Source organism: Corvus kubaryi, unplaced genomic scaffold (genome assembly GCF_017639235.1).
Source record: "Corvus kubaryi isolate FWS band 111438036 unplaced genomic scaffold, C.kubaryi_AGA036_p1.0 37308, whole genome shotgun sequence".
In the NCBI taxonomy this organism is placed as follows: Eukaryota; Metazoa; Chordata; class Aves; order Passeriformes; family Corvidae; genus Corvus; species Corvus kubaryi.
This window is the reverse complement of record NW_024581096.1, coordinates 8,517,919-8,536,523: the sequence shown is the minus strand read 5'-3', so window position 1 is coordinate 8,536,523 and position 18,605 is coordinate 8,517,919. Positions and strand designations below refer to the sequence as shown.

At 37.3% G+C, this 18,605-nt stretch overlaps 1 protein-coding gene across 1 annotated transcript in view; it reads right to left on the bottom strand.

The window, feature by feature from the left end:
* Positions 1 to 18,605, bottom strand: part of HCN1 (hyperpolarization activated cyclic nucleotide gated potassium channel 1) — a 204,277-nt gene that overhangs the window by 26,833 nt on the left and 158,839 nt on the right. The window contains exon 5 of the mRNA XM_042028383.1: positions 17,512 to 17,658. Within this exon, the coding sequence (XP_041884317.1) occupies positions 17,512 to 17,658 (147 nt within the window). The remainder of the gene's footprint in view (positions 1 to 17,511; positions 17,659 to 18,605) is intronic.

Genomic DNA, 18,605 nt, shown 5'->3' with positions numbered 1-18,605 from the left:
TTATGTGTAGGGCATTTAGAAAAATAGCTTAGCTTTGTTTGGTCACTTTTACATATTATTGCAAAAATCTAGTGTGTAACTGTAACAATGCACTTTTTTTCTGAGTTTTCTCCCTTTACATTTTGCTTTCAAAGGATGCAAAACTAAATTAGTCTTAATTTCCTGATCATTGAAAGGAAGAAATCACTTTATTGAGAAAACTATTTTTTCTCTTAGAAATAACTCACAAATTAAAAATTACTAAACCACCATTAAGAGAGAACTATAGAAAAAAGCATTATATTTGGGGACTTGGGGCTGTTTGATCAGATTAGATATATTTAAACCCAGTTTTAAGGAGCTATATTCTGTATTTGTTCATGATTTCCTGTAATTTTTTAACCCATTGGTCAATTATAGTCAAGTTTGGCAGAAAGGAGACATCTCACTGATACTAAGTTCTCACAGGTTTTATGACAGCAGGCAGTCAGGAGGACTAGGATTAGTACCCCACTGAGGGAATGACTACATCATTATCTAACAACTTGTTAAATGCCAGAAAATCTACATGTGGCAATGGGATGCAATATTCTTAATTTGTGGTGCACCTGAAATCATTCAAATTGCTTTGACACATTCTGTTTAATCATCTCTACAGAGTGTGACTTAAAAATAAATTTTGCTCAGAGGCTTTTCATGTAAGTAACAACAACTATGTACATTTTTTCTCTTTGAATGGGATTGCCACAATTTTCCATTTTTCAATTACATTGATCAGTTTCAACACAGAGACTCTGTTCAAATTTTACTTAAAATATGGTAACTCTTGCATCGTATGTCTAGAGCTGTGTCAAGAAACACTATTCCTTCTTCTTCAGGACTTGATATTTTGTCATTCTGTTAATATAGCTGGATACTCCTTGTGTCTGTTTTAGAAAAGCTCCCTGTCTAGCCCCTTTGGTTATATATTTTAAAGCCCAAGAATGCTCTGGCCTGAGGTAGCCAACATATCTGACCTACAGACAAGCCACAAAACCTGAAAAAATCCTCTGATCTCTAAGGCAAAGAGAGTCCATGGGATCTTAATTGCCTTGAAAATCAGTGACCAGACTGTCTATTTACATTTTCAAAGCCCTGCAGTTCCCAAGACCCACAGTATACCTGGATACAGCTTATCCACATGCAGAAAATTTGCTAGCCAGCTGTAAGAAAAACTTAGGCAAAAATAAAGGAAGGAACACAGGCTTTGCAGCAAAACAAATAAATTCCAATTCTACCAGGACTGACAGGACTGAGTCAAAGCAGGGATGTTTTTTCTGTCTAGCTCTGTTCAACTCAGATTAAGAGAAGTCAACCCTAAACAGAGCATATGGTAGCTGGTACTGCTGTCTCCTAAGAGAAAGGAATCTTTTTTTATGCATTTGCAATCAGAAGGGATAAAGATTTGAGCAATTATATTTTCTTGGCTTCGTTGATTAAATGTTGGCCTTCTGCATACTTTTCTGTCATTCCCTTCTTGATTAGAATTTTCTATTCAACTCCTTCTATGCATTTTTTATGCTTCAGGATTATTATTGCATTAAATTCAAATGCAGACAGAATAATCCTTTTGAGGCAATATGGCTCAACCAAACCTCCAATAAAGTCATTCCGACAAAGGATATCCATCTTTTCCCCAGTTTCTTAATTGATTTAATGGAGCTTAAAGAGAAAGCAGTTCTGTGCATCTCAAGCTCCTCTTTGGATTGTCCATTATACTTAGAAGATTAAAAAAGAGAAAAAGAAAGAAAAAAGCCACTATCTATCCACTCTTTCATTCATCCAACTGCTTATCATTCTGTAACTATTTTAAAACAGAATTTAGCTTTCATCTTCTTCAATGTTCTGAAATGTTCAGTGCTGCTTAAGTTTGTTTTCCAGCTGGGAGAAGGACGAGAGGCTTTAAAATGGGAGCAGCAATACAGCCAATGTTTTAGGGCAGTCTGTAAAAGAGAAATAGCCAGTCTAATTTCAAAACCCTGAGAAGTCCTGATAATTCAGATAAGTATTTAAAGTTTGTGCCAGCTGACCAGTCTCTGCTTCTTGAAGGTTTTACCCTTTGAACTTTTGCTGAATGAATTTTCTCAATGCATGCTTTTTGGAAAAAACACCCATAGTTTATTACAGAAGGTAATTTGGAATTAGTGCTATACCACAACGGCAGTTGCTGTAGGGACTCTTACTAACTGAACAAATAAACTGCAATTTGCCAAAGTATTTAAGAATCACTATTTCAGTTTTCTGCCCCTGAGTAACTAAATATCTTCATTCCCATTTGTGTGTGTGTACACTGGAGTGTTATATTTGCTAATCCTATACAGTATTTAAAAAATAATATCTTGGGCAGGGGACAATTAAGGCTGAAATCTTTGTTTAGCAGGCATTTTAAATATAGAAGTTGCCCATTATGCCAATGGGAATACAGATTTAAACATGTACTTTAAAACTTTAGCAGAAAATTAATCCTAAGAGTTGTGAAGTTGAAAAAATACTATCAGCACCGATATCCTATTGGTATCCACATGATTATCCATACTTTGTGTTAGTACACGGAAGAATGGCATGAGTTGGACATCATGTTTGCTTGACAATGAAGCACACTTCATGTTTTTCTAAACGTCACTTTCAGTGATTAAGAGGAGAAAGTTTTGCTAATAATCACAAAACTTAGTCCAGTCTGCTTGCTCACAGGTTAGTATCTACTGCAGCACTGCTTTTCCACTGTCTATGGAGCCTCCAGTCACCTCCTCCAGCTGGTGAACTGCTAGTTCTGGACACCATTTTCACTACTGAAGATTTGTACTGAAACTCCACCTGCCATCACCAATCAATACATGGTTGACCTTGTATATCATCAGTGTGGCAGCTACTATATTTTAATACTACATCCTCCAAAAAACCCAGTTCAATTGCTACTTACAGCTTTGCTCAATGAAGACTACCTCTTATATCCACCAAAGTCAGTGAGATTTCACCTGATAGCCAGAAGAAAAAGGGTTTTGTTTTAGTATAGTGCTGGAAGGAGTGCTGCTATTCTCAGCACAGTGCTTGATTCACCTGATAGCAAGGGACAGTAATTGTGTTTGAGAGAAAGAAAAAGAGGAGACAGTGGAGTTTCACAAAGACAGCCTGAGTTACATCTGTGTGAATTATTAGGTAAAATATATTGATTGGGGTGCTTTATTGTGTAAAACATGTCAGTTCGAATGCAGGACAGCCTGAAGAGTTTCTCTCACTTGAGAAAGGGAAGGCCATGAATAGAATAACTTGTGGCTGAATGCAGGGAAGAAGAAATCTGTGTTTGAAGCTGTGGGGGATGACTGGGGACTAAAACAAAGTATGAAACAAAGAACTAGGTGGTGGAAAAATATAGAAGAAATGGAAAGCTATGGTTTGAATAAAAATTTTTGTGTTATTTCTGATTTGCACTTCTTTGATCAAGATCAGAAACTGAAGCTGTGAATGCTTCCATGGAGAATTTATTGTGTGCTCTGAAACAGGCAAGGAATTCCTTCTGCCATTCCACCTCTCCCTCTTTGTCCTCTCTTCCCTTCTTCTGTCCCCCATGTACTGCAATCCAAATGGCCAAAACTAAGCAAGAATAAAGTTCTCAAAGAGAATGTGCTTTATCTACACCCTATGCGTATGGTTTAGTTGACACAATAGGAGGAACAACCAGGAAAACAGTTATTTAAAAATCAGTGGTGATTTGTTCAGTGAGTTATTTTACAGCTCTTGAGCAGCTCTGGATGAGAAATACTGCTATCTTGTTAATTGCTAGGTTAACACTTACTCTTCTTATTATGAACTAAAAGCCCATTGGTTCAAAGGCTCTCTCTATAAATGTATTAATTGGCTTAAATTAAATCTTACTGATTATACTGGATAAATCCCAGTTAGCTGAGCTTGAAATAGCCACACTGAAATTATGCTTAGTGTTTTTAAGTACATTTCATTTTGCATCTAATTTGATTTGTAACTATTTAATGAAGGCCTACTCTACATTATGTGGGAGAAACATCAAACTCTTAACTTATACCTAACACAGAAAATTTAGACATTATTGGACAACGTATATTCCCCATTTTGAAGTGGTAAGAAAGAGCTTTTGTAATGAATGAGAATTATTTAGACTTCTTAGGAAAATGTGTTACAGGACCCTGGATGCCTGTGTGTGTATGAGCTAGAATATTTACAATGCCAGCTATAGATGTACACATTTATATATAACAGAGGGATATAAAAAGAAAGATAAGGAGGACGCACAATCCCTTTCTAATTCTGACTCGGCCTTCGTCACTGCTTTGCAATGGGAACTGGGACAAGATAATTGTAATACCATTTGAATTTGCCTTCTAAAGGAAACAACTGACAAGGATGCTGGAGTGGGATCAGGTGCAAAGGCTCAGTGATCTTATGTTGTGAATAGCAGCTTACAATACAGGTGTAAGAAGCCCATGACCCACATTCAGGCCGCTGCTCCAGAGCCCAAGCATGCAGAAGTAGAAAAATACTGGAAGTGCTGGTTTTAGATCCCTGGTTTACAGTGAAATGAGGATGATGCTCAGTTGTATGGGTGAGACAAGGAGAGCTGGCTCCAGAAAAGTTATCAGCAGGTCATAAAAATGAAATTTCTGGGAATAATTCAGTAGAGTGTCAGCCAGACAGCCCTTAAGACAGAATTTGCTTGAGAGTACGACTTTGGCTAATGTTGGTAGCTGCAGGGCAAAGAGATGAATAAATGGCAAGGGAGTTGTAAAAAGTGGAAAAAATTCTGAGGAGTGCAAATGGTGACAGCAAAAACAGCCTCAATAGCAGATCATGTGGAGCAAAGAGAAGGCAAACTGGCAGGCGCAGATTAGTCAATGTGTATTAGTAATAACAGCTAGAGTAAAAGTAATGCATCAGACTTTAAACATCCAGTAGGCAAACACACTAAATAATGGCATGGCATCAGAGTTACAAAGCGTCGCTTTACAACTAGGACCCAAATCACAGTCAATACTTGACAGATCAAGGATGCACTAGGACATTCTCACCATTTGTACATCCTGAAAAGTCTTATTCTATAGAACATGAAGAAGAAGCAGCTATGTAAATAATAAACAAGAAACCAGGTGAGATACCTACAGCCTTCTGCTCTCCACATTTACTACTGCTGCTCTGTTTGCTCTCTGAATACCATCACTGAGGCCTTAAATACTTCTGCTGTGCTTCCCCTCCAGGGCTGGACATGCACTAAAAGCAAAGGGGCCTGATGCCAGCAGGGCACTCAGGAACCACCACTGGCATCTGTGCATGAGCCCAGGCAGCCATGGGATGCAGTTCTTTACATCATTTTAATATTCTTTTTCAAAACAACTTCAGTTCACCTGCTTTCCCAAAGTTTAAAATTTATTTAACTATTAATATCATTTAATTAAATTATATATATGTATAATTAAATTGCTCACTTAGTGAATTAAACATAGGCTGAGGTTTATTTCTGTAAGAAATACATTCCTATAATTTATTCAGAAAGTTCTTCAAATGACTATATCTTAATCTCTACCTTTATATATAAATTTATCTATATTGATTTTATATCATAGGAGGACCCCTAAACCCCTTGTAAATACAGTTCATTTTAAGGTAATATATTATAAATATAGTCTGGTGGCATAAGAAGTATGTGCTGAGATATATGGCAACAGTAGAAACAGAGACCATATCAGAGTACCTGATGCAACATATGCACTCAGTACCATGCAAAGATATCAAAAGAGTTTTATACAGCATTCTTCTCACATGGACATCTTGGACACATATTTGCATGTATATATATATGTGTGTGTATGTATGTATATATATATATATGCTCTCCCACACGTGTATTTAAATGTGTACATGGACATACCTATATGTCTAGAGATGTACATATTTGTACATTAAATGAAAAAAAAAATGGAAGTGTAACTAATTAATGTGTCCCATTAGAGCTGTATTTCAAATTAGATTTAGTTATCTTATTTAGAGGGTGATACAACTCACGTAAGAGTGTGTGCTTGTATAACCCAAGTTATAATCTCCAAGCAAAGAGGTAAGAGGAAAGAAGATTCTGCTCCGAGTCCCAATTATGTTCTTTGGAAATGAAATGTCCTGATGTTCTATATTCTGCAAGGACACATGATCTGTATCTATTTTCAGTGAACATCTTCTCACATGGTGGCCTAAAAATAGGTCAGCCATGAACTTTAAATAATGGCTCAGGAAGGGTATTAACCTCTTTCTCACAATTCTAAGTTTGTCCCATTGCTCTAAGTATCAATATTATGAAGAACGTATGTGGTGTTAGAGAATGACAAAACAAGCAACCTATGCCTCCATTTCTGCCTCTCTACAGATGTCTTTGCCTCTTTATTCCCTTCAAGGTCTGTTATATATATTAAGCTGTCCACACACAATACAGACAGCATTTCTCTTCCTGTAAGTAGTGAATGTCTTTTCTGCCAGGTGTTAAAAAGCGTGAACTATTTAATTTCCAACCCTGCTTGGTGAAATATGGATGATTGTGAAAACTCATATTTTCATAAATACACAAGTGTTTATTCAAGGTGTGGCAATGATTGGTACATCCAGTTGCTGGATTTTTGTTTTGGGGACTGTGGATATCTGTATTAGCTGTATTTCCCAAATAATAACTCCCACAGCACTGATGCCATGAAGATTTTTTGCCTTTTCTTTTATACCCCTGTTATACCTTTTCTACAGCTTCTGTATTCTTAGTGCTTTTTGCCTACATTCTTGGACTCGTTTGTTCAGCTCGGAGACTAAACATTTTAGAAGCTTCATAGCTAGGGATCAGTGTGCCCCAGGCCCCAAGGTCCTCTCCAGAACACATTCTGTAAATGAAGATAGAACCAGCCAGGGGAAGGTTCCTTGGGGAGGGGGGCTCATTCAAGCCTCTCATTGGGGAATCTTTGATAGATATGCTAATTAGTAAGATCTATAGTGTTATACTAGATTTTTTGGGGGTGCATTGTGGTGTGCATTTCGGTGCATTTGACCTGGACATAGTGCACCTAAGGATCCTTAAAATAAATACCAAATCAAAATCCCTTTTTCCCTTCTAACTGTGTTTGACTCTTGATTTTAAGAGTAGGAAAAGGCATCAGCATAATGCAAATTTTTCAAATGTTTCTCAATAATTCTGTTTTTTTCTTACTTTTTGAATAGACACAAATACATAATTGCTTCCTGATTTTCAATTTAGTAAAAGAAAAAATCCTCATTATGAAGTAAATTTAATTTTTTAATACATGTAAGGGATATTCATGAGATCACAAAGATAATAGTTTTCAGTTGCACAGTTACCCAGTGATGGCCATACAGGCTAAAGTGAAAACTGCAAATTACAAAGAATGTGGCTTTTCTTTAAATTAATGTATTTGCCGCACAGATATTTATTTTATCCACAAAATATTTTAGTCTTCAAGCAAGGTATCATCCATTGCTTCAAATGTACTACAGTGAGTGCACAAACATGCAACGATCAGGTCATAAACTTGCAACTGTTTGTGTTTTAGGGCACCTCATTAATATCCTTTCAACCAAACACAGACGTTTTTTTCTTTTCACAAGTGAGGGAAAAGAAAAATGGATTTATTGAGAAGAAAATTAACATCATCTCCACAGAACAAGCTAGGAGATTAAAATCCTTTTCAGGGAATTCCTTGCTTGTCAGTGCTCTACTACTACCACGGCTGGCTTAAGATCCGGTGCTGCCAGTGAGCCAGGACTGTACAAAGGTACCATGAAAGAGGGAGTGGAGACAGATAAAAATATTGCCTTGAACTCAGTCCAGGAGCTACCAGGAAGTCTGTACCTGTACTCACAGTGTCAGACTCCACATTTTGCACCAACTTTTAATTTCACTCATCTCTGAGACTCTCATTAATCACTAGAAGTATCACTTATTAAGTTCTTTCAGTGTTAGACACTTTAAATGAAACAAATGTAATTCAACACCTTGTACATCCATATCTATGCTATATTTCATTATCTGTCAATTTATAATAATTTCAAAATTTTAAATTCAATTTCCATTTCCATTTAATCCCTTACATAAAAAATTCTTCATCAAAAGAGACTGAACTTTCAAAATATTCTTTTGGGCCTGTAGAGGAGACTCCAGATTTTTCAGGTACCAAAAAAATTTCAGTATTTCAAATTTGACTTACCTGCAAGACAATTCCTGGAGGAAAGATTTAAAGTATTTGCTTATTGCATTTTCTAGATAACAGCAACAATACAAAAGCACAGATTAGACAGAGTTTTATACAGGTTTCAAAGTAATGTACAACTTTTTTTTGGCTAACATGAAAGTAAAACAATGATTTAGCATTGCCTTGAAGCGCAGAATTTAACTTGCATTATCTCCCATAGCTTTAACTAGATTCACCTTCCTAAATCATCGGTGTACCAACTGGAAATTAAGTTCATAAATGTGTATTCAGAACAGATTTTGTGCTCTGTTGTTTTTTGCTCTCCTTGTCTTTAAGATCACATGCTTTTAGAAGGCAACTCCAGATTTATGCATGGGAAGTGCTGCGTACCCTTCTGTATGCTGTTACTACCATAATGTGCAACTGAGTGCATAAAAATTGGCACATACATTTGCTTCTCCATCAAACAGTCCATGGCATATTTATGTCCTCTTGCTGGCAGTGAGTCACAACTCTAATCTTTATTCTTTATTTGGGGTGACTTTCATAGACAGTGGCACATTGAAAGGGTGCCCCCTCAACATAGAAACTTTTGTATTACATGCCCCCCCTCCTCCCCCCCCAGCATTTTTACTGGTTCCAAATAAATATCCTTCAAAAGTCTTTAGCCTGCTTTCTGAATTTAAATTCCACAGTGAAAACTCAAGAAAAAGATGTTCACTCTCATCCACCTCCATTAATGAGATTAACACGAAAGGGATATGGGCATGTCTATGCTGCGCATCCCTATCTTGTCTGAAATATATTTTCTACTGGAGTCCTGGCTGCATCCTGCCCTCTGCTTTGCCCCTTCCCCTTCCCATGCTTTCATTATAGAACTGCCATGACTTTTTATTGCAGAAGTCTATGAAGAAGAAATTGAGAATTCCAGTAGTTACCACAATGCCAGATCCTGCATTTCCTAATCTTAAGAGAGACAATGTAATTTCCAGCTCTGCATCAAGAATTTTAATTTACTTATTTTTCATTTATCTTCAATTATTCTCTAAAGGGTTCAGAGGAACTTATGTTAAATTCTGCTGTTTTATTGTAATGGATTCATAGTCACAATTCAGGGATTAGGGCAAAATATGATTTGGTTTTAGCTAAATAAACTGAAAATTTCCACATCCTAACAAAAAGGACAACTGTCAAGCTAAAGCAAGCATGATATTAAAAGAATATGTTTACTTAAGAAGAACTAGCTCAGGAGTTATCTGAAGTATGTTACTATTATTATTTTGAACCTCCTAAAAATCAGCAATGCTAACTATAATTGCAATAGCATATTCAGATCTGATAGAAATTAACATGTTCTGATAGGCACCAATTGCAGCCACATCTCTTGGGTTTCACCAGAAACTGCATTGAGATTAAAAAAATGTGCTTGACTCTTTCTATCCATTGCCCCAAGCACCACCTGCGTATCAAGTAGCTGAGAAATTCTTTGGTCTGTTAAAAATTGAGACATGACAGATACTTGGAAGCACGATCTTGGGCGGAAAAAGGCAATGGGTGAATTTTGCCTCTGTGGGACAGCTGCTGTACCCCCATTGCACTGGACCTGGCACCCACAAAAACCTTTCCAACTGTGCTCTTCAGATGCCTGAATAGCAGTTCAGACAGGAGCAGACACAGACTGCATTTACTTTTCTGTAACAGGATTTGACCTCTTTCACACCATGCAGTTTGCATCTAAATAGTTTGAAACTTTGCTCAAACTGCTCACCCTTCTTTATAGGAAAGAAAACCACTGCACTAAAATTGGGCATTTATTTGGATTAGTATATTTGAAGAGCTCATGAAAGAACTGTCATGTCTGAAATACTTATTAAACAATTACAACACAGGAATCTCATAGGTGCTGTAACATGACTATTCAAAATCATAACTACTGAGCAGTGCTGGTGTATTATTATCTGTATTATTGGAAGCAGTTACACCTGGAACTTGTCAAAGAATATCTCAGCTCGGGATGGATTTGCTAATAAAGCATGTCAAACACAGGAAGGACTGTGATCAAAGTTGCTTGAACACGTGGAACAGCAGTGGAAGTGGTTGACAATTCAGCCCCAGCATGCACCCTGTGAATGTGCTTACATTAAAGGGCAAACACACTCCCCCGAGCTCTGCAAATCAAACCACATTGTCTTAGGTCCCTGGAAAACAGCCTTGAGTGTGCACACCGTTTGTTAACATGTCACACCTGCGGGGGAAAATCCTCTTAAAACACAATAATCCAATCACTTGGTGATTGTCTGCCCATTTCCACTTTAAAATGGCCATTTGTTACTATTTCAGTTTTGAAAACTTCATTACGGTTCCTTCTAAAAAATTTCTTTCAGCCTTGTATACTTGGACCACAATTTAGGCAAAATTTGCACGGATATTTGAAAAACATCAATTTTCTTTTTCAGCATTAGTCAAATAAATAATGCTGTGGTATATCAGCATTTATTTTGCAAGACTGACATGCTGCATAATTCACTCATGATTCAGTACTCCAGAATATGAACTACAGTTACACTTTATCTGTGCCTCCGAGAAAAACAAACAAACAAACAAACAAAAACCCCCTTTAATTCACTAGTTAAAGATAGGGAGATATTTAAATTACTTCCAATGTGAGTACATCTATAATACTGATGCATTTTTCTTAGCTCGACTTTTTAAGCTTCATACTAAGGATCACTGCATATTAAAATGCAGAAAAGTACAGTGGATTGCAATGAACTAATTACCTTTCTGTCTTTTATGAGATAAATTTATGGACATAAGTTGTTACAGAACCAAAATCTCCAAATTTAAGTATTTCCCTGATATTTTACTGTGTTTTAATGAAATAATTTGATTTTCTACCATTATTTTAATGTTTGAGAGTCCATAACCCAAAATCATACTGACTACACTCTTAAAAAGGCTCAAAGTATTCTGTAATCTAATTACACCCCATTTTGGCCTTATACTATTACTCTGGAGATTCTTTGTATGTTGTGCATTATAATATAGTCTAAATAAGAATATATTGCTTTGTGATTTCTAAAGATAAATACCAAATCAAAAGAAAGATATTAAAAAAAGGAGGTAACTTTTAATGGGGAAAAGGAGAAGGTCAACAGCTAAGAAAAAACACCAAGGTTAGGAAACTGATAATTTTAAAACTGACTTTAAAAACACAAAAGAATACCTAATTTGTCTACATGTACCAAACCTTCTGGTTTGTGTCCAGTTTTCACTTAGGATACAATATAAATTATAAATCCAGTAATGGAAGCTTTCCTTTACTTTATTGTGTGAGTACTTTCCTTACAAGAACTGTCATAAAATGCCACTCTTGATGCAACACTAAGTACTGTGAAAGATGTTTCTTGGAACCTTACACCTGACTCATTAGGCTGTAATAGGTACCACAATGTACCTACATTCACTATCCCTATGGGAACAACAAAGGTCAAGGACTTCATACAGGTCTGCTCAGTTCCAGAAAAAGCGCCATGCAAAGGTGGAGAAGCCTGTTAAAAAGAAACTACAAGAAGCTTCTTATGGTCTGGCTGGAAGTTACTGGTGGACAGCAATATTAAGTGATAACCCCTAAATAAATATGTAAAATAATGTATTCATTACCTCTTAGAGTTAGTTTTTACCATTACAATTTAAAACAAAAAGTAAACTCAATGGTTGGCAGATATTAAAAAGCAAATTAACATTAGGAATTATTTGTATTATTACAACATCAGTATACTTGCTGCAGACCTGGTGCTCTCAGCTCTAAAAGGCTGTAGTAGCCCAGGGAAAAAAACCCCTGAAAATAGCAAGAAGAATGATCTAGCTTCAATGCAAGAAAGAATTAAGTAGAACATGTCTCTTTACCATCAAAACCACACAGTTTAAGGATGTTATTATATAACTCTATGAAATTGTAAGTGGCATGCAAAGAGTCAGTAAAAATTGACTGTACTGTATCACTTTTGCTACAAGAATTAATGGCCATCAAAACCAAACAACATTTGGAGCCATGTTCAATCCCAAAAGGTGGTGGTTTCTCATGCAGGAGGGGTCAGGTCTGTGCTCTTTGACAAAGGACAGTGCAGAGGCTAAAGAATGCAAATACGTAATTGGAAGAGATGTGTATTAAGTATTACCCAGTACTGAAATCACATCAGTCTCAGTGCATCCCTCGACCTGTAAATACTGTGAGTCTAGGAGAGTCATTAAGGGACACACCATACTTGCCCTGTTCTTGTTCTTGCACAGACATCTACCCACAGCCACTGCTGTTGAGGCTGGTGGCTTAGACAAAGGCGAGAGCTGAGTCACTTGGACATATACTCAGTTACAAGATGGAACTAGCAATGTATATGTATTTAAACTTTTACAATTCAGGTGTCCTTCTGGAATATATTTCTCTTAGGTGTGTGGGAGTTTGTCGTGTTTGGTTTTTTTGAACTTCTTGTTTGTAGCATCTCCATTTCATGTCATGACAGTTACAAAGACCACTTTTGGGATTAAGGCCTTCTAAGGCCAAAAGATGTTCAAGCCTTGTAGGTGGTAAGAATTACAAGTTTAAGAATATGAAGTTCAGTATCTGTCTGCTGAAGAACTAGAGATGATATTTATATAAGGGAAACATGCTAATTGTTACCAATTTCTAATCACTACCTCAAAAAATGAGGGAGAGAGATAGTTAATTGCAAATGCTATTGAAGACAGAATTTATTTCACATGTCAACTGCTGTTTGAAGATGCAGCCTTTTTTCTAAGCTAGTCAGCCAGGTTTTCTTTACCGTGAGACCATGTGTGTGTGGGTGGTGTGTGCAGAGAGAGCCTGATGATTATCTTAGACTCATTGCAGAACTTGTATGGAGCTACAGATAGGTTTGATGAATCCAACCCTGCATGGCCTCTAAGAAGCAATTTAAAATCTTTCATCTCTACCAAAACTGTAACTGCCAGGAGCCTCTTGATTATCCTATCCTTGAGAAGACTGGACACTTATTATCAGATAAGTCTAACTGTGAAAAAGGGAATATGCTTTCAGTTCAAGTGCAATTTCTGAATTTAATTAAAAGAAACCCTTAACCTTTGCTTCTGTCAGAGAGCATGTGTCCTTACAAGCAGGTATGCACATAACACGTTGTAATTTATGGTTAATTCAGTTTGAGTGAATACTCACCTAAGAGTATCCAATTAACTACATTACCAATGGACTAATACACCCAAATTGTGCAGTTAATTAAATGGGGGAGAATATTGAGATTTTCAGTCTCATAAATGTCTGCCTTAGTTCCCAGCCATAAAACTCAATCTCTTTGTTAATACCGGAATATCCTTGAAGGATACAGCTCGGCCACTAGTTGCTTTACTCAGCTTTGAAGCACTTAGACAGAACCTTGTACAATTTAAGAATGTTCAGGATTAATCTTTCCCTTTTTTTATGAAGCCTTAGTTAATACCCCACAATAAATATGTTTCTATTATCCAACAATGCTAGGCACTCACACACATGCATCAAATCTTTCATCAGATTTTCATTATTTTAATCATCCAATCTGCTGTGAATGTTCCCTACACAATGTTCAGAAGCTCATTAAAATGAACATTCATCCTCTTTTACAAAGAAAGTCTTAACCTCTGCAATCAAGGGAGATGATTGTCCTGCTCTGCTCTGCACTGGTGCGACCTCACCTTGAGTCCTATGTGGAGTTTTGGGCCACAGTATAAAAAAGACATTAAACTACTAGAGGGAGGATCACAAGGATGGTGAAGGGTCTTGAGGGGAAGCCATGTGAGGAGCAGCTGAGGTCAGTGAGGATCTGAGCTGGTCTGTTCAGCCTGGAGAAGAAGAGACTGAGGGGAGACCTCACTGCAGTTACAACTTCCTTATGAGGGGAAGAGGAGGGGCAGACGCTGATCTCTGCTCTGTGGTGACAGTGATGGGACTCGGGAGAATGGCCTGAAGCTGTGTCAGGGAGGGTTAGAAAAAGGTTCTTCCCTCAGAGGGTGGTTGGACACTGGAACAGGCTCCCCAGGGCAGTGGTCACAGCACCAAGTCTGACAGAGTTCAAGAAGGATTTGGACAATGCTCTCAGGCACCTGGTGTGACTCTTAAGGATGGGCCTGAGCATGGCCAGGAGTTGGACTCAAGGATCCTGATGGATCCCTTCCAACTCAGCATATTCTCTGATTCCATGATTCTGTAAGCATATACAGTTTTATTACTAGCATTTATCATGTAAGAATTATTTTTACATGAGATTTTTGCTGCTAATTCTATGTACTTTAGCTGTTTTTAATGGTTGAATGATCATATTTACATCATGCATAATTACTTTCCTTCTAAAAAACCCCCCAAAATTTTAAAACGTGGACCAAAAAGAAAGTCATCACTCTTAAAGAAAGCATAGCTGCGGAAAATTTCAGCCCATACAGTAGATTTGAATGGCTGAGAACAAGAAGTAGTGAAAATCCTGCAATTTTTTTCATAACATTTCACGATGCTATAATTATGCAGAAGTTTGTATGGTTTCTTTTGTTCTGCTTATACCAATTGAGGAAATAATGGTTTCAGATTAATATCTTTTTCAGAAGCTATTTCATCAAGCTAAGTATGTCCTGTGGAGACTCTGAATGTTTACCCTATGCTAAATTCCAAGTATAATCAAATGTAGGATTAATTAAAAACTTAAGAAATGCAGTAAATATTTATTCTTCAATGATGCAGCCAGGGTATCTGTGCTATTGCCTATTATAGCCTTGTGCAGTTATTGGAATGTAAGATGGTAAAGCCCATCCAATATATGAACAACTGTGTTCCACCTTCAAATGGGTGTAATTTATTATCCATTATTTCCATCAAAAAGCCACCACCTGCACTACTAAACTGCACATACTGAAGTGGTAGCTAAAACATAAATTGGAACTATTAACTAAGCAAAATACCTAAGTGGTGTTTTCAGGGCACAGTACATAAGCTGCCATGAAAATTTGGACAGATTCATTGAGAAACCTGTTCTAGCACTGCCAGTGTCCAGTTCCCATTTTTTCTCTTTCTTTTTTTGACCTTTCTTTGGAACACTACTGTATTGTCAGCAGGGTAGTGTGCAACCTGATTGTAGCTAAATTTTTCTTATATAATAGAGAGAACAAAGAAGACCTGCTAAGTACAGCATAACCATAGCAAAATCAGAAGCCATTCCTTCCACGAAATGCTATTCCTCGTTCATGTTTTTAGGGGCTTATTAATTTTTGAAATTTTCGGTGCTTGATCTCTCACCAGAGTTGATTTTTGGTTTTTTTATGGTTGACCAAGTTTGCCTTGCTGCTTCTAAGCTATAAGAAAAAAAGGAGGGGAAGGGGACAGGGTTAGCGGAGGGAGGGTGGAATAGATTAAATAAAGAGGGAGGCAGGAAAAGCAGAAAGCACAGGTAATTAGAGTGCCACAACTGCAAATTGCTGTTAGTAAAATGGTACTTTGCAACAGAAGGGTATTAGGATTCACTTTTGGAGAAATGCTTTCCTTAGAAGCAGGAACAGATGAAATTGTTTCTGATGCCAGTGACTGATGTGCCTGTACATGCTTCTGTTCTCTTAACAAAACACAAGCTCCAGTACTGGCCAAGATTCATGTTTTGACTGTCACTGTGGTCTAGGGATAATTCCCACACTTTTCCTGTACCACATGGCAGATTTTTGTGGTACATTCTCCTCTTGGCATTTTAACAGCTACTGAGTGGAGCCACAGTGTAAACAGGCAGTGGCAATGCAGAAGCCTACGCCCTCTACCTGGACTCCAAAACACTTAAAAACTCACAGTATAAAGGAGGGCCTCAGGCTACATCTATGTTAGGGGGGAATAAAGTAGGCCCAGGATCTGCAATTCAGTCATGGGCTATTAAATTGTTAGAACAATCATGATTTGGCCTGATTTTGACTTGAAACATCTAGCAAAGACCCAGCAATTTTGGGCAACACTCACCATTCCCATTAGGCAGTTTGTAGGAGGGAAGCTACTGTTGGACTTTCATAACAGAGATGTGGATAAACTGTGACTTGGCAAGGCTTTGTTTCTTATGGCTGTTTTAAGTATGTAACTTGATTGGATTTGGCAATGAATTGTATGACGTTGTTTTCCCTTCCCAACAAAGTGCAGGACTCAGTAGTACAGGCAATTCACCACAGACCTATGCTCCCCTTGTGCCTCAAAACTTGAAAAAACCAGACCAACCTTCACCTATCTTTCCAAAAGTACAGATGTCATGCTGTGCTCTGTTGGGTGCTATATATACACATTATAGATAGCCATATATATACACATATATGGACACATAATCAGCACCACTCCTCCAAGAGCAGAGGATATTAAAAGGCATTACTTGGTAGCACTGAAAATTACACAGGTTTAATCACGTACCAGACTGCTCCACTGTTACTTTTCTTGTTCCTTTTCTCTTTTCCCTGTTTATGCTCTCTTCTCTGAGTTTTTAAACTTGATTATTTTCCGGGTTTTTTTCTCTGCTTTCACTACAGGAGATCAGCCAACCTCCTAGAGCAGGTCAGGCACAAGCACAACCCAACAGAAGACAGCCTGATTTATATTCCCATTAAGCAGCTACTTCTGCTACCGCAGGATGAACACTGCCTTCATCCCATGCAACTGAAGAAAATTCCAACTGCTTCCACACATCACATCACATCACATAGCACAGCATAAACCCCAAAAGTGCAATGCCAACTAAAGTTTTAACAAAAGAGATCTTTTAATGGCTTATATATATATTATTCTAGCTTACTCATCTCCAGTAAAGATCACCTTTACCAATGATGCTACTTTACAAAATGAAACAAAGCAACTCTCCCTTTGTGGTGACTTTCAGTGGTTTCATCTGTATAGATGTATGGTTAGCAAGTAGGGAAAGCAAAAAAAGATTTTCACCCAGGATTTTAGTCTCGCCACTCTCTGTTTTAAAAAGTGGCAGAAAAACAGGAGTTTCAGTCAACAATAAGGGTGGGGTTTTATTCTTTGACAGGATTTTTACCCTTTGACATCCTTGCGTGGCAGTGACTCTGACAGACTAGTTCTGAATAGAGTGTAGATCTGCTTATTTCTTTGTGTCAACCTAGTATAAATTTAATTATCCTGATGATTCATTGACTATGTTAAAGAAGATTAAATGTTACAGAATAGAAAGAGCATTCAAAAATAAGAAGTTTTTTCATAGCATGAAGAGCTATTCAAATACTTCAATCTTACCTCCCTGAGAGGATCATTGAGCTCATTCAAAATATTTTCTTCATCAAAGATCTTGCCTTGGTAGCGATGCTCGTAGTAATCATGAATCTTCTGGCGCATTTCAGCAGGTAACTTGTGGAATGACATGTACTGTTCCACTTGTTTGTACTGTCAAGACAAAAATAAAAAAAGAAGGAAAAATCAGAAAAACCTCAAATTTTTGCTATCCAGAAGTACCTACAAAATAAAAATTCACTCATGTGTCCACTTAAGCTTTACATATTTTATAAGGATAACATTTTTTCTTATGTCAGAAAACCCTCACAAAAATATTAGTTAAGGTAATGCTGTCACATGACAGCACATCTATAAATTACAGAAACTGCCTTTAGCAGTGATGCTAATATCCGCATGAATGTGTAAGAAGCCAAATCCTCGTACTTCTCATATGTTTCCTAAATTCCCAGCCGTACAGGAGCTGCAAAAATACACCAACACACTTTTTAGCTCATGCAGTAGACATGAGAGCTGTACACAGGGCTTAGTCCATAGCACTGCATTCAGGGAGAGCTTAAGGCGGGAAGTTTTAGAAACTGCCTATGCTGGTATTAATATGCAACACATTCATGTTGTGTATGCTTACGAAGTTAAAACCTGTGGAGATAATTAAATAGAAAACATTCCTCGGGAGGGAATAAGAGAAGAGAGAGGTAAACTAGAAAAATAGGTGTGGCATTAGGAAATATAAACCGAGGGAAGAAAAAGATACCAGGACCCTGGAGACTTACAAGAGCTCACTTCATTTACCTTGTACATTTGGTTTCTTTGGTTTTTACTAGTCCTCTGTCCTATATTCTGGGGTTTTGGGGTTTTTTTTTTGGTTTTTGCTTCCCTTTTTCAGAAGCCTTTCTGGATAGCATAAATTTCAGAAAATAAAGTCCTGAATCATACTCAATACTCATACTCAGAGCAATACTCAGAGTTGTATTGTACTTCACTACATGATAATCTGAGACCCACAAAACGCACACGTTGTCTAAAGTGCAAATGGACAAACACCACCATAATAAGATCTTTTCCCCTCAGAGCTCCCATCCTTGTCTCAGCTTAAAAGG